The sequence below is a fragment of the Haemaphysalis longicornis genome, unplaced genomic scaffold (assembly GCF_048455015.1).
Source record: "Haemaphysalis longicornis isolate Haplotype H1 unplaced genomic scaffold, Haemaphysalis longicornis Haplotype H1 scaffold_5, whole genome shotgun sequence".
Taxonomy (NCBI): domain Eukaryota; kingdom Metazoa; phylum Arthropoda; class Arachnida; order Ixodida; family Ixodidae; genus Haemaphysalis; species Haemaphysalis longicornis.
Window position 1 is genome coordinate 31399433 of NW_027526385.1, and position 12835 is coordinate 31412267.

At 45.7% G+C, this 12835-nt stretch overlaps 1 protein-coding gene across 1 annotated transcript in view; it reads left to right on the forward strand.

The window, feature by feature from the left end:
• Window positions 1-1930: 1930 nt before the first annotated feature.
• Window positions 1931-12835, forward strand: part of LOC144138029 (fatty acid synthase-like) — a 33646-nt gene continuing 22741 nt past the window's right edge. Inside the window, exons 1-8 of the mRNA XM_077670079.1 lie at window positions 1931-1997; window positions 2461-2601; window positions 4795-5121; window positions 7321-7521; window positions 8668-8790; window positions 9509-9742; window positions 9835-10136; window positions 10535-10921. Coding sequence (XP_077526205.1) covers window positions 2469-2601; window positions 4795-5121; window positions 7321-7521; window positions 8668-8790; window positions 9509-9742; window positions 9835-10136; window positions 10535-10921 — 1707 coding nt within the window. The 5' untranslated portion in view covers window positions 1931-1997; window positions 2461-2468. The remainder of the gene's footprint in view (window positions 1998-2460; window positions 2602-4794; window positions 5122-7320; window positions 7522-8667; window positions 8791-9508; window positions 9743-9834; window positions 10137-10534; window positions 10922-12835) is intronic.

Genomic DNA, 12835 nt, shown 5'->3' on the forward strand with positions numbered 1-12835 from the left:
GCTACCCGCCGTGTTGGCTCAGTAGCTAAGGCTTGTGCTGCTGAGCACAAGCTCGCGGGTTTGATTCCCGGCCATGGCGGCCGCTTTTCTGATGGAGGCGAAAATCAAAAATGCTCGTGTGCACGAGATTTGGAAGCACGTTAACCATCCCCAGGGGGTTAAAATTTATCCCGAGCCCTCCACTACGGTGCGCCTCGTCGCCTGCGTTGCGTCGGCGCGTTAAACCCTATAATAAGTCAATCAGCATTCGGGAGCTGCGAAGAAATGCTAACGTGCTTGCAGGCTGATTGATGGAATTCCTATTTGGTATGGATATATTGTGGTCGATACATACCGATACAAGCGGTATATACTCACTTACATCCATAAACCCAAGGGGGAGTATTGCCCAAGTTTTACCGACAGCATTGTACGCTGCTACAGTCCGTATTGGTAGAGTAACAGCTGGAGTTACACCAATCAATCGGTAAATATCAGCCCCCACACCAGGAAGGTCAACCAAAAAAGATTGGTCCCCTTACCCTGAGGCCTATCAGAGTATTGCCTACCATGAGAAAGATATACCAACAATGCAGTGCGGAAACGCATGATAAGCGGGAATCTGTTCTGTCTTGGCGCAATATTTCGTGTTTGGTGAGGCCACCTCGTCTCCTGTACTTTCTTAAATCATAAAATGCGAAAAAACATCGGCGCGTGAGGACATGAAATTGCACAGTAAACTCCGCTTCTTAAACGCCAGACGAGGGCAGGCACTGTGAGATGTACCTCATTGTGTGTTACACAAAATTTATCATAGAACGTTACCTAGCCTGGCTCTAAGTGAAATTCACTCCGCGTGTACGGCGCGATGACCATCTTCGTGATTATATTCTCATAAAAAAATCACAATCAAGCTCACCGTCATCCTCCCCATCGCTGTCACCATCGTTGGTTGGGTTTGTAGGGGAGAGTGGGATAATGTCAATGCTCAATATAAAAATAGGAAATATTGTGGCGCAAAGAGAAGCTAAGAAATGTAGTGTCTCCAACCTACGATACTCAAAGCTAGAATGTGGGGCACACACAAAGGTATTTAATATATGAATGCATATACATTCACATATCTGTTTGTACGGGCATGGGCGTGTTATTGTCGTATGTACATCACCTACGACCTCCACCATACTCCAGGTTGTTACTGATTCTTTAAAAAGAAGCCTTAACTCAGATTTTTCTCTTCAAAGAGTATCCCGAATTGCCCTTGAAACAATCAAGCACTACGCACACGCGCACGTGCTGACGCAGCACTCTGGGTTAGTGACTCGATCGCTTTGGCATCTGGAATTTTCGCTTCGTGGTTTTCAGGAATGTTTCACTATTATTGCGTGCCGTGCTCAAAGGAATGTGGCACATGCGGGAGGCTATGTCAAAAATGCGCCGCAGCTCATGATAGTGTCGCTCACTTTTGGTCGCTGTATTTACACAAACCGAATGCCTCCATTCATTGACGAAGTCTCTGAGACTTGCCACTGTCAACGAACCTGGTTCCACGTGTAGAATTTTCCCGGCCATGTGAAAGGAAAAAAAACGCCTCTAAAATCATAAAAAGAGCATCTTCGTCAAGGCACAGCAGGAAACTATATCATCGATACACGCACGCGTGCTTCCACGCACACGCCGAGAGCAGGTGGCGGCTTTTACTTTGCGTGGAAACACTGACCTCGGGCACGTGTGCCTGTTTTAGAACAATTACAGAGTGAGCACACTGGCATTGATTGTGCGTGATCCAGTTTGCTTGGAAAGAGGAGCAATACTGTTACGGCAGTACCGGACGCCCTTTTTCTATTTTTTTTTGCCCTCCGTGTCACCTGAGATGTCAGTCAGTTCTGCAAAATATTGCTATACTTCTCCTATATATACTGCACTGCTCTTACACTGTTATTCAAACTCACTTCGGCGATCTCAGTGAAAGGCAGCCGCTCTACATTCTACAAAACTTCACTGAGGCTTCAGCTCTGGTACGCACCGCGATTTTTATTGTCCTGAAAAATATTTTTCCCAAATGCCTTGAGAGCTTACGTTTTTGCATTGGGTAAACGGGCTGATGCTAATGTTTAATTTTCAAATGGCCTATGACTGAAGTTCGCCAGGCTGCTAGCAACGCCATGGTAAAGCTGTATGGGATGGCTTTAGGAGATTAGTGCAAACGGACACACCGAATACGGTGTTCTAGGCAACAGTTTTCACGCATTACAGAACATCATGCATACAAGAAACTGCAACCAGCATAAAATACTTCAAACGGGAAATTCGCACGCGACAACATTTTGACCAAAACCCCATATTACCCAACAAACAGCTCTCTGAATGGCGCTGGCGAAATAACGGTACTACGGTTTTGAATTCACTCTTATTGTGTTCAATATTGATTGTTTTGTTGACTAAAGTTTATTTTGCCCTTACCAATTTTCTTTTTCGCAGCAAGAATAATGTCGAAGGACCCCATTGTGATCAGTGGCTTCTCGGCCTACTTCCCGAAAGCCGATCATCTCAATGAATTCAAGGAAAAGCTTTACGCTGGCGTCGATATGGTCACAGACGATGAGGCTCGCTGGCCCCGTGGTGCGTCAGAATTTTGTTGTACTTGCTTTTCCTTTTCGTTCCTAGCACGAGCATGGCAACTTTCTACACCGCAGATAGTCATAAACCAAAAAGGACGCAGCCACCAAACCCTTGTTCGCTTCAAATGGTACACGCCACGAAGTACCAAAATACGTTTACATTACCCATCGCCATTCGCCATGCGTGATGGCGTGCTTTTCTTCTTTAGGAAGTATTATGGCGCTTATTCTGTATACATGCACACTAGCTCACAGGCTGCAATTTGTTTCAGCGACGACGGCACGAGGAAGAAATTACAGGGAATGCTTAAAACGCTCTAAAAATGTCAAAGCGAAAGTTTAGTCGCGCGTTCTCTTGATCTGCTGTAGAACTATCTGTCGAACATTCTGGTCACCGCCACAACTTGACCAGCACACTGGGCAGCCCAATCCGAAGCTAGTTCCCCTCACTCGCCATCGCCAAGAGTATCGTATTGATGTGATGTTACACTTTCTGTTGAACTTTGCGCCGTACCAGTGACCACGTTCCCTGACCCTGGGGGCCACCCTCCGAAGCGCGTGATCCTCTTGATGCACTCGTTCGGACCACAACTTCAACTTTTTTCTACCACCCAATTTTCGTATGTCACAATGCTGAAGTTTGGAACATAAAGATCTAAGAATTTTGCCTTAAAACATCCAGGCCGGAACAAGAATGAAATAACTTTGAAAAAAAAATATGGCCATGGTTGCCCAAAGCGGGAAGTGTGGGTTCCACGCATTGTTACCGCCCATCATTAAAAACAGCTTGGTATCAGAGGACGTACGGCCAAAGGGAAACAGAACAAAGAGTTGAACATAATGACAGCAGAGTTCCGTTATGAAGTCGCGAACATGTACCATTACTCTGCTGATAGAAACATCACAAATATAAACGAATACAACGCATTACAAACATTAAAAACCTTCACACTGCGAATAAAAACGAGGAGTTATGGCAGTGTTCAAAAGATCTAAAATTAAGTGGAGACCTGTGCAATCATAAAGTTACAAAAACTAACTGATAAACAATTCATAACATAGGTCCCATTTTAATTAGCAGGCGATGATGCCAGCGAGTCGCATTTACACTTTAGTGGATTCTGGCGGGGCAGATGAGGGGAATTTAAACTGGCCATCTAAAAGCTAATTGAAAGCTGAAGAGATTGTGTACCTCTGCTGTCGTACGTATAAGCAGCCCGCCTTGAGGACATAGACCACCTAGCACTGTTATTATAGTTCGATCAGCATTTTTACGGATATCAGTTGTTCTGTTATGCACAGTTTGGTATAGTAAGCACAAAATATTTCACATTTAACAACCTAACGTTGTTATGTCAATAGGCCATGACAAGTTCAGCATTAAATGATCCCTCCTTTATTTGCTACGCATGCTCGTATGAGCTCGGTTGCATCGCCACTGGGTGTGACCATATAACCATTTGGCTTGCGTGACCCAAAAGTGAGAGAAAAGTGAAATACGAATCAACAGAAAACTTACGCAGAACAAAGACAATTTATCTCTCGCAGTCTGACCAATTCAAGCGGATCTCAATGCTTTGCACTAACGCAACAAAATAACAAATATGGTTGCGTTAGGGCGAAACTTCACAATACTTGTTTGGGCAATCACCTAGACCAGTGTTGAAGGCAACAGGCCAATCACTGCCACGCCAACCAGTCTGTCTTCCCCCCACGGAAGCGGCAGGCTTTCGGAATGAGACATCAAAGCGATTAGTAGCTGTCAATCAACCATCCACAATATCTGTCTGCATGCCGCACATCCTCGCATTCAGATTACCTGGCTCCTTGCGGCATGACAAAAATAAATTGGCACCTAAATGCAGCTTGGATATGTTTTCTTTCCAAGATCACGGGTTGAGTCCTGCTGCTGCTTACAAAACTATTTCCCAAGTTTTTAAGATATGCTTCCGCGCATAACGCTGGTCACAAAAGCTTTCTTTTTTACTTTAAGTTAGTTACCCATAAAATGTGAATATGCATGATGGGAAATGTAAGCCGTTATGAATGAAGTTTCCACGGCAAGCTTGCACTTAAACGTTTCAATTCTTGCTGTGTTCCCCATGTCGCAAGCGGCTACAGCAGCAACAAAATAGTTTAAGTGAGCCAGAATCATAGTGCCCTGATCGGCTAAATAATGTGTTTTTTTTTTCAGGCCACTTGGGCTTGCCCGGTCGCATGGGCACCATCCGCGACCTATCCAAGTTCGACGCCCAGTTTTTCGGCGTGCACCCAAGGCAGGCGCACGTGATGGACCCTCAGCTGCGGCTGCTACTGGAGACCTCGTACGAGGCAATCGTTGACGCCGGCTACGACCCGGCGACGATGCGAGGCCGCAAAGTTGGTGTTTTTATAGGCTGCCATCAGTCGGACACCGAGGAGGCTCTGAGCGGAGACACGGACAAAATCGACGGCTACGCGTTGTTCGGGTGCAGCCGCTCCATGTTCTCCAACCGCGTTTCTTACTCGCTGGACCTTCACGGTACGTGCACTCACGATGATGAGGATGATGATGATTAAGATGATAATAGCGATGATAAATGGGCAATCGATATACGCAGCACCTAACCGTGAGCAGCAATGAGTCCCTATCAATTCAGGCTCTCTGCTTTAGGAAGCAGTGCGCTCACAAAACAATCCAGTGGAATTTTTTGAAATGCTGCAAAAGTTTTCACGTGGAAAGGCAAGGACCGTTATTGTTCTGTAAAGCTTGATGCCGGGCTAGTTGGTGTAACATGCTTTTGAAGATAAGTTGCGCTTGTTGTGAAACAGAGACGGACACGGGAAAAAAACGTATACTTTCACGAGAAGACAGCACCGCCTTTTCGTGGAAGTATACGTTTTTTCCCATTTACGTCTCTGTGTTCAGCACAAGCGTGACTTACCATCAAAAGCACGTTACAGTTCTGCCTGCTTTAGTTGGGTACATCAAGGATAGTAGTGTTTGGGCCTCAATGCCCTAATTCGAGCCCAAGCAGCATCCTTTTTTAAATTATTGCGCTTATATTTTACTTTGCGTTTTAAAGTAAAGAAATTCTTAGCCTGCTTGTACAGTTCATTCATGTCAGCCAGAGTAGTTCGCGAGGTACTCCCGGCGACTGTGCAACAGATGGTCAAACGGGCAGTAAAAGCAGATAAATTCAAGTGTATGGTAAAACGATGCTTGAATAGCGCAAAAGACGAAAAAAAAAACAGAGGAACACAGCATGAGCACTGTCTGCATCAGCAAAAGTGAAAATAGCATAATTTTTACTCGTCGTTGTTCGGTGTACTACGATTGGTAAGGAACAAAGCGCGCAGCTAGCCTGACGTCCTTTAGTTCGCGCGTTGCTGTAGACGCCCTGGCTGCTTGGGCTCACAGCACTCGGAAAACCTGCAGGGTAGTTCGCCTGTGTTGAAAAGAATTGAGGTACAGGTGTTTTTACATTGGGCAGGAATTGTCTATTATTATTTCCCTAGGCTCGATAAATTTTACGTAAGCTGCAGAAGCGCCTACCGGCAACTTACCCAGAAATTTATTCTGAAAAATACGTTAAGGTACATTCACGGCCGATAAGTTACAAAAAAACCCTCTTGCGGTATCAAAAGTATTGGTAAGCCTAATTTAATTAACAAGAACTCTCACAGCGCAAAAAAATATATCCGTGACTCTAGGACGACTGTGGTTTAAGCGCAAACCTAGGTAACTTCACGTTGTCTTTTGCGTCACTGCTTTGCACAACTTTTCACATCCTAAAATCATGCAGACGATTTTTATAAGTGAACATACCCACGCATAATAGCATAGGAGCAGTTAGGTACAGCGGTGAAAGCTAGTGCGTTTCCTAAACGCATCGCTGTCAAGTAATTTGCGTCAAAGAACTGAAGAAATTTCATGTTTTCCTTTAGAGGAAATAAAACTCCAGAACGACCTAAAACCAAACATTGCTTACACTTTATGATTTTCATGCGCGTGTGAGTACACATGTGCACGGTCAAACAACATGCCGCTAATGCATGAATGAATGTCAAAAATTCTACAGCTTATGACACCGTCTATTGCTGTTATTATGCAAATTATTGTTTAACATATGTGGAAAAATAAATAAAAGAGTTTGCTATTAGTCTGGTAAAGTGCTGTTTCGGAGGACATGGCCATAATCGCTTTGAATAAACACGGACGTAACGGCCGAATATTTGCAAACGTTTTGTTAGAATTCTGACCAATACCACATTGCGCCACTCGTATATCTAAACGTTCTCTGCGCATGGTACAACTTCGCAGCCCCCAGCAAGGTAACTGAGAGTTATAAACTAAACGGAACGGCATCATTTTTCTATTTCTGAGATTACAGAGCTAGAGAACACTGCCTGTAACTTTCTTCCCCATTTACCTTACTTAATACCGCTCATGAGAACATTCTCGTTACACCATCCTCAACCGTTAATGATCGCGATCAACCCATAATCATCCTTTTTTTTTGTATTTATCTGTAAGGATTCGTTTACTGCGTCCTGTAGATATCGCCGTTCCCCATTCAGCACAAACAAAGCCCCTCAGTGTACCCGAGGAAGGTTCTTCACATTAACAAAAACACTTCGTACCTGACTGACATTCAGGCGCCTGGATACTCTAGATTCTGCACAACAACGTGGAAAGCGAACTGATATGCAGTCCCTTTCTTCCCCTTGGGGAACGCAGGTCCAAGTTTCACCGTCGACACGGCGTGCTCGTCGGCGATGACGGCATTGAACCAGGCTGTGTTGGCTCTTCGTTCCGGACAGTGCGATTCAGCCATTGTAGGCGGAACAAATCTGCTCCTCAGACCGACCACGTCACTTAACTTCTCGCGCCTGGGACTGCTCTCTGACGACGGAAAGTGCAAACCCTTCGACTGTGATGGTGAGTAACACATTTGCTTATTCCTTCTTGAGGAGAAGTCTTCCACCCAGCAAGGCTGTTAACTTTCGTGCGTATTCTTGGCTAGACACGACTGTAGCTAGCGCACAAATCATTCAGACAACTTCGAGGACAGTTTCGCTATAATTGCAAATATTCGGATCCACAGGTGAACATTATCTTGAAACAGCGCTACCCTAAACTACCGAGTAACAGAAAAAGAAAACGACAAGAATTATTTTTCAATGGTTATTAACAAACTCAGAGAGAAATTCGCTTCCAAGTAATGGGAATTCGGTTGGTATAAGAGCACACCTAAATGGTGCTCACTCTTTCTGTCTGCGCACTCCTTACTTCCACAAGTTTCCACTCACGCGCGCGCGAAGTGTTGGTGTTGAAGCTTAAAGTGCTGCAGTGCCGTTAAATTGCACTGTCAGAAGTGCTGAACGCAAGTACAAGAACAGCAGAATCAACAATAAGCTAAGCGATCACAGAATCACATAAAAACTCAGATGGTCAAAAAAACTGTTGAGAGCAAGTGGGTGCTACCACCGGAAGCGACTATTCTTGCTTGCGAGTCTGTTAGAAAAACAGTGCGACTTCTGTGCCCAATTTTTTTAACACGAGCAAGAGCGAGCGATAATCTCGGAACTGTTTTTATAAATATATATTATACTTCCGCTCATCCGCTCAGATATCCCGAAAATCGGTAATATTTTTACTACCAAGCATGCACACCGACTTTAAACGAATAGGCTTTTCTACAGGAACCCGGGGTATTACAATATGGCAAGCCTAATGAATACGCTGTTAAGCCATTAAAAAGCAAAACTTCTTGCATGGAGCATGTTTGAAATTCTTTGTCCCTACTGTAGCTGATTTTTAAGGAACTTATTAAAACTTTCAACCTATTTCAAAAACCGGTGTTAAAACGTCTTGCATGGAGCACGTTCGAAATTATTTAGGTATACTGTAGCTTATTTCTCAGGAACCTATAAACTTTCAACCTATTTCCACAGCCGGTGTTAGTTCTTCTTACTTCACAGCACACATCGTTAAACAGTATGTCAAAGTGTAGCTGTAGCTACCACCGGCTGCTCCATTCAAAAATTACCTTACGCTAAAATATTATTGTACGTCCAAATACAGGTAGAGGCTACGTCCGGAGTGAAACAGTGGGAGTCTGTTTTCTTCAATGGGCGTCCGACGCCCGTCGAGTATACGCAAAGGTGGTCCACGTCAAGGCCAACTCGGACGGCTACAAGACGGACGGTGAGTGCTTGTCGGAATATCTCGTTGACGCACATCATTATTGTAACAGCCAAGCATTTCAAAATACATTCGTTTGAAGCGTAAAAGAATATCTTCGAATTTTTTAGCATTTGCAATGCTTCGTATGTGGCCTCAATCAGGCAAATGTTTATTTGCGCGAACTGTTTGCGAAAGCCTTGCCAACAGTGTGATTTAATTTAGGATTGTAGCAAACTCAGAGACAGTATCGTTAGAGCACAGGTTTCTAAGCCTATAGTGTGCAGCGCCTGCGCAGCAACGCGTTAGGCCACAGCTGAGTAGTTACACGCATCCTGATGCCCTCTCTCTAAGCGTGAGCAACGTTTCGAAATGAAATTTCACTTGGCTATATCTCGGAATAGTTTGCTGGTGTAGTTGCTGATTGCTGATGTAGTTTGCTGATCTAGGGCAAGACACTAAGTATTTGTGTACCGTGTTTAGGAACGTAGTCTTTTTGCACAGTTGTGGTCAGCTGGGCCAGTTGTTAAGGGTTATTTCTCATTACAACAGAAAGCAAGACAGAACGCAATGAATTCATGCAAACAAGCTCTTGTCTGTACCCTTTCATTGTGTGCTTTCTTGTTTTGCGCTCTAACTACCAGGTACAGTTTTAGCAGAATCTCGTACCAATACTGTACTCAGCAAGCACTCTAATATCCAAGGTGAATTCAAATAAGCCTTCCCTTTCCCGTTCTCGCAGGCATTTCCTTCCCGTCTGGCCAGCAGCAAGAAAAGCTTATGCGTGAGGTCTACGCTGAGGCGCAAGTCGATCCACGTGAAGTCACGTACGTCGAGGCTCACGGCACTGGCACCAAGGTCGGGGATCCTCAGGAGCTGGGTGCCATTGCTAATCTTATGTGCACTCCGAGGCGTGAGAGGCCACTCAAAGTCGGCGGAGTCAAGAGCAACATGGGACATCCAGAAGGCGCTTCCGGTGAGTACTTCCTGCAACCCATCCGCAGTTCTGCTGTCACACAATCCCCAATGTCTTAACAAGCACCCACTCCTTCACCGGTCAATTCGCAGGGCTTTGCTCATTAGCCAAGGTGATACTGGCCATGGAGACTGGCACCATCGCAGCAAACCTTCACTACAACGAAGCGAACCCGAACATCCCGTCGTTGATCGATGGACGCATTGAGGTTGTGGACAGGCCGAAGCCTTTCGAAGGCGGCCTTGTGGGAATCAACTCGTTTGGCTTTGGCGGTGCCAATGTGCACACCATACTGGAGTCAAACCCAGGCCCACACATCGACAGCATCTTGCGTGAAAAGTGCGAACTGCCAAGGCTTGTTCTCATGGCTGGAAGAAACAAGGAGTCACTCACGGTGAGTTCAGATGGGACGAGGAACAACGGGTAGTGGTTTATCTCGTTCGATAAAGGAATTCTTTCATGTTCTCAAACCGGTGAGGATTAGTACGCTCCTCAAACTTCTCAAACCCATCTGACATTTACCCAATTAGTTAAAATGTCGCAATTTTGTCTACAGGAAACTAGCCGATGTTTAGCTTGAATGCTGACCTCATATCCCCTAGTGTTGTTGATACCAAACAATCGTTTAACATAAAGGCCAAAAACTCAGTTTACACGTTTTTATGTGTATATCAACTTCAGTGACTTCTTATAAATATGCCAGTACGGTATCTGACACAATCTGTCTGTTTGCTCTACCTTCTTTCGTTCTTGTGATGCCTGCATATTTATGCACACTCCCCATCAATGCAGAGAAACCTGGACCGCTTGGAAGCTGAAGGACCGTATCCAGACTCTGCGTACGCTCTCCTCAACCAAGTGGGACAGCCTAGTGTTAAACAGTTTCCGTTCCGAGGCTTCGCGTTGGTTCCCGTGGACGGATCGGAGAAGGATGTTGTAAAGTTCGCCGAGCAGGCGCCGGCTGCCAAGCGGCCCCTGTGGTTCGTCTTCACCGGAATGGGATGCCAGTGGAATGGCATGGCAAAGCAGATGATGCAGTTTGACGTGTTCGCGCGCTCCATCCGCAAGTCGCATGAGGTCGTCAAGCAGTTCGACATTGATCTAATCGACCTGGTGACCAGCGACAACGCCTCCAATGCCACCATGGTGTCCCCGTTCGTCTCGGTCGCCGCAATTCAGGTACGTCGACCACAATTGCTTCCAAGAGGCGCAACATCTGTCATGACTTTAAAATCCGGAAGGGGCGCAATAGTGGCACAATATATTGCAAGAGTTTACATTTCAGAAAGCCTACAAATAGAGGCACAGTATCTTGCACAAGTTTACGATTCAGAAGGGTTGCCCATCTAAACACATCTGGCCCGAGTTTAAAATCCAGAAGGGCTTCACATCCAGGGACAACATCTGCTCCGAGTTTAGAATCCAGAAAGCCGACAAATACAGGCACAATATATTGCAAGAGTTTACATTTCAGGAGGCCTACAAATAAAAGCGCTTTATAAACTGCTCCAGAGAACGCATTTTGGGAAAAATAATAGCCATACTTGGAATCGTAACTGCTAAGGTGGCCTAATAATGTTACAGACAGCCGACGATCTCTTGGCCTCTCGCATCGACTGTAGGGCGTTCGAAAGCTTTTAAAGGGTGATCTTTAAGAAGCGGCAGCTTATTTTGGGAGAAAATGGCACCGGAATAATAGCGCTGATGCAATTGGGTACAAATTAAATTCACGTGCCTTGACATAGCTTATTCCCCATTTCTGCAGGACAATGGATCAGACGTGCTGACAGTACGAAGCGCGAACCAAGTAGTCAGTTATCTGATATAATTAGAATACTGGTTCCTCAGAACGCGCGGCATTGTTAATCCTGCACAGAGCTGTTAACCCGCAAGGCGTTTCGCATCGGTGCAGTCGCGCTCCTTCGTCGAAATCGCACCGCGCCAACACGCGTCCCTCTGTCCTTCCTTCAAACGATATCACTTATATGAGAGGTTTTCGAAAGACAAAGAAACAGTTTCAGAGCTTTGCTTTTGCAGCGAAGCAGTGTAAGCTTGAGATTGGTCTGGTGGAGCTAGCGAAAAATTACAGAGAACAAAACTCTGCCATATGAGAAGGGTGCAACACCGAAGGCAGGGCATTATAATAGTGAAGCCGGCTTCGCGCCTGCTCGAGTGTGAGATCAAGGGGCATGTGCGTATGCGCAACCCTTACTATGCCATTTTAGAGGTGGTAGTCATGTCATTTAGTCACCCAAAAAAATTACCAGTAGTCTAGCTCGGCTATGTCAGGATATACGTAGCGTGAGCTAAGGTTCAGCTGGTTATTCTTAGGTTTTCTAGTTGCCTAGGATTTGCTGATTATCATGCTTACTGTTGCTAAGACTATTTACAAACCAATCCAGTCCAGCCCAGTCCAGTCCAGTCACTGCTCCTCACTCATGGCTCCTCTCTCAGCACGGCTCTCCGGGCTCCATGCGAAACGGCTATCAAGCGGCTCCTGCGCAGCGTCAGACTTAGGTGCTGCGCAACGGAGGCACACAGCTAGGCACGCGCCGGCGCCAGTGCTTCTGCCGCGGCTATGACGTCACTGCTCTCAAATGCGCAGACCGGCGAATGTGCAGACTCAATTCTCTACACAAGTGCGCTCCAATTGGATTGGATTTCAATCCAACACAATACAATTTAATCCAATCCAAGCCAATCCAATCCTATCCAAACCAATCCAATGCTCCTCGCGCTTGCGCAGAACGTCCCTTCATGGTCCACGCGAAACTGCTCAATCTCGGCCAGTGTAGCTTACGCTACGAAAATGCCACAGCTTGCACTAGTGGTTCAGGGCTGGAGAAACAGCAGAGCTGGGGGTAGACCTAGCCTCCTACCCCCGGGGGATCTGCTGTCCGTGTGGAGGACCGGCTCCGCCGTTTATCCAGCCTTGCAGGACTAGTGCAGGCTGCGCCAAATTTCACACCAATTTAGAATGCATTCATCAGCAGCCTTATAGTAATTACTTATACTGGGTATTAGAAGCAATGCTGTGCACTGAGACATCTTCAAGTAGTAGGGCCAGGTGTGCTTCAAAGAAGCACTCGAAAA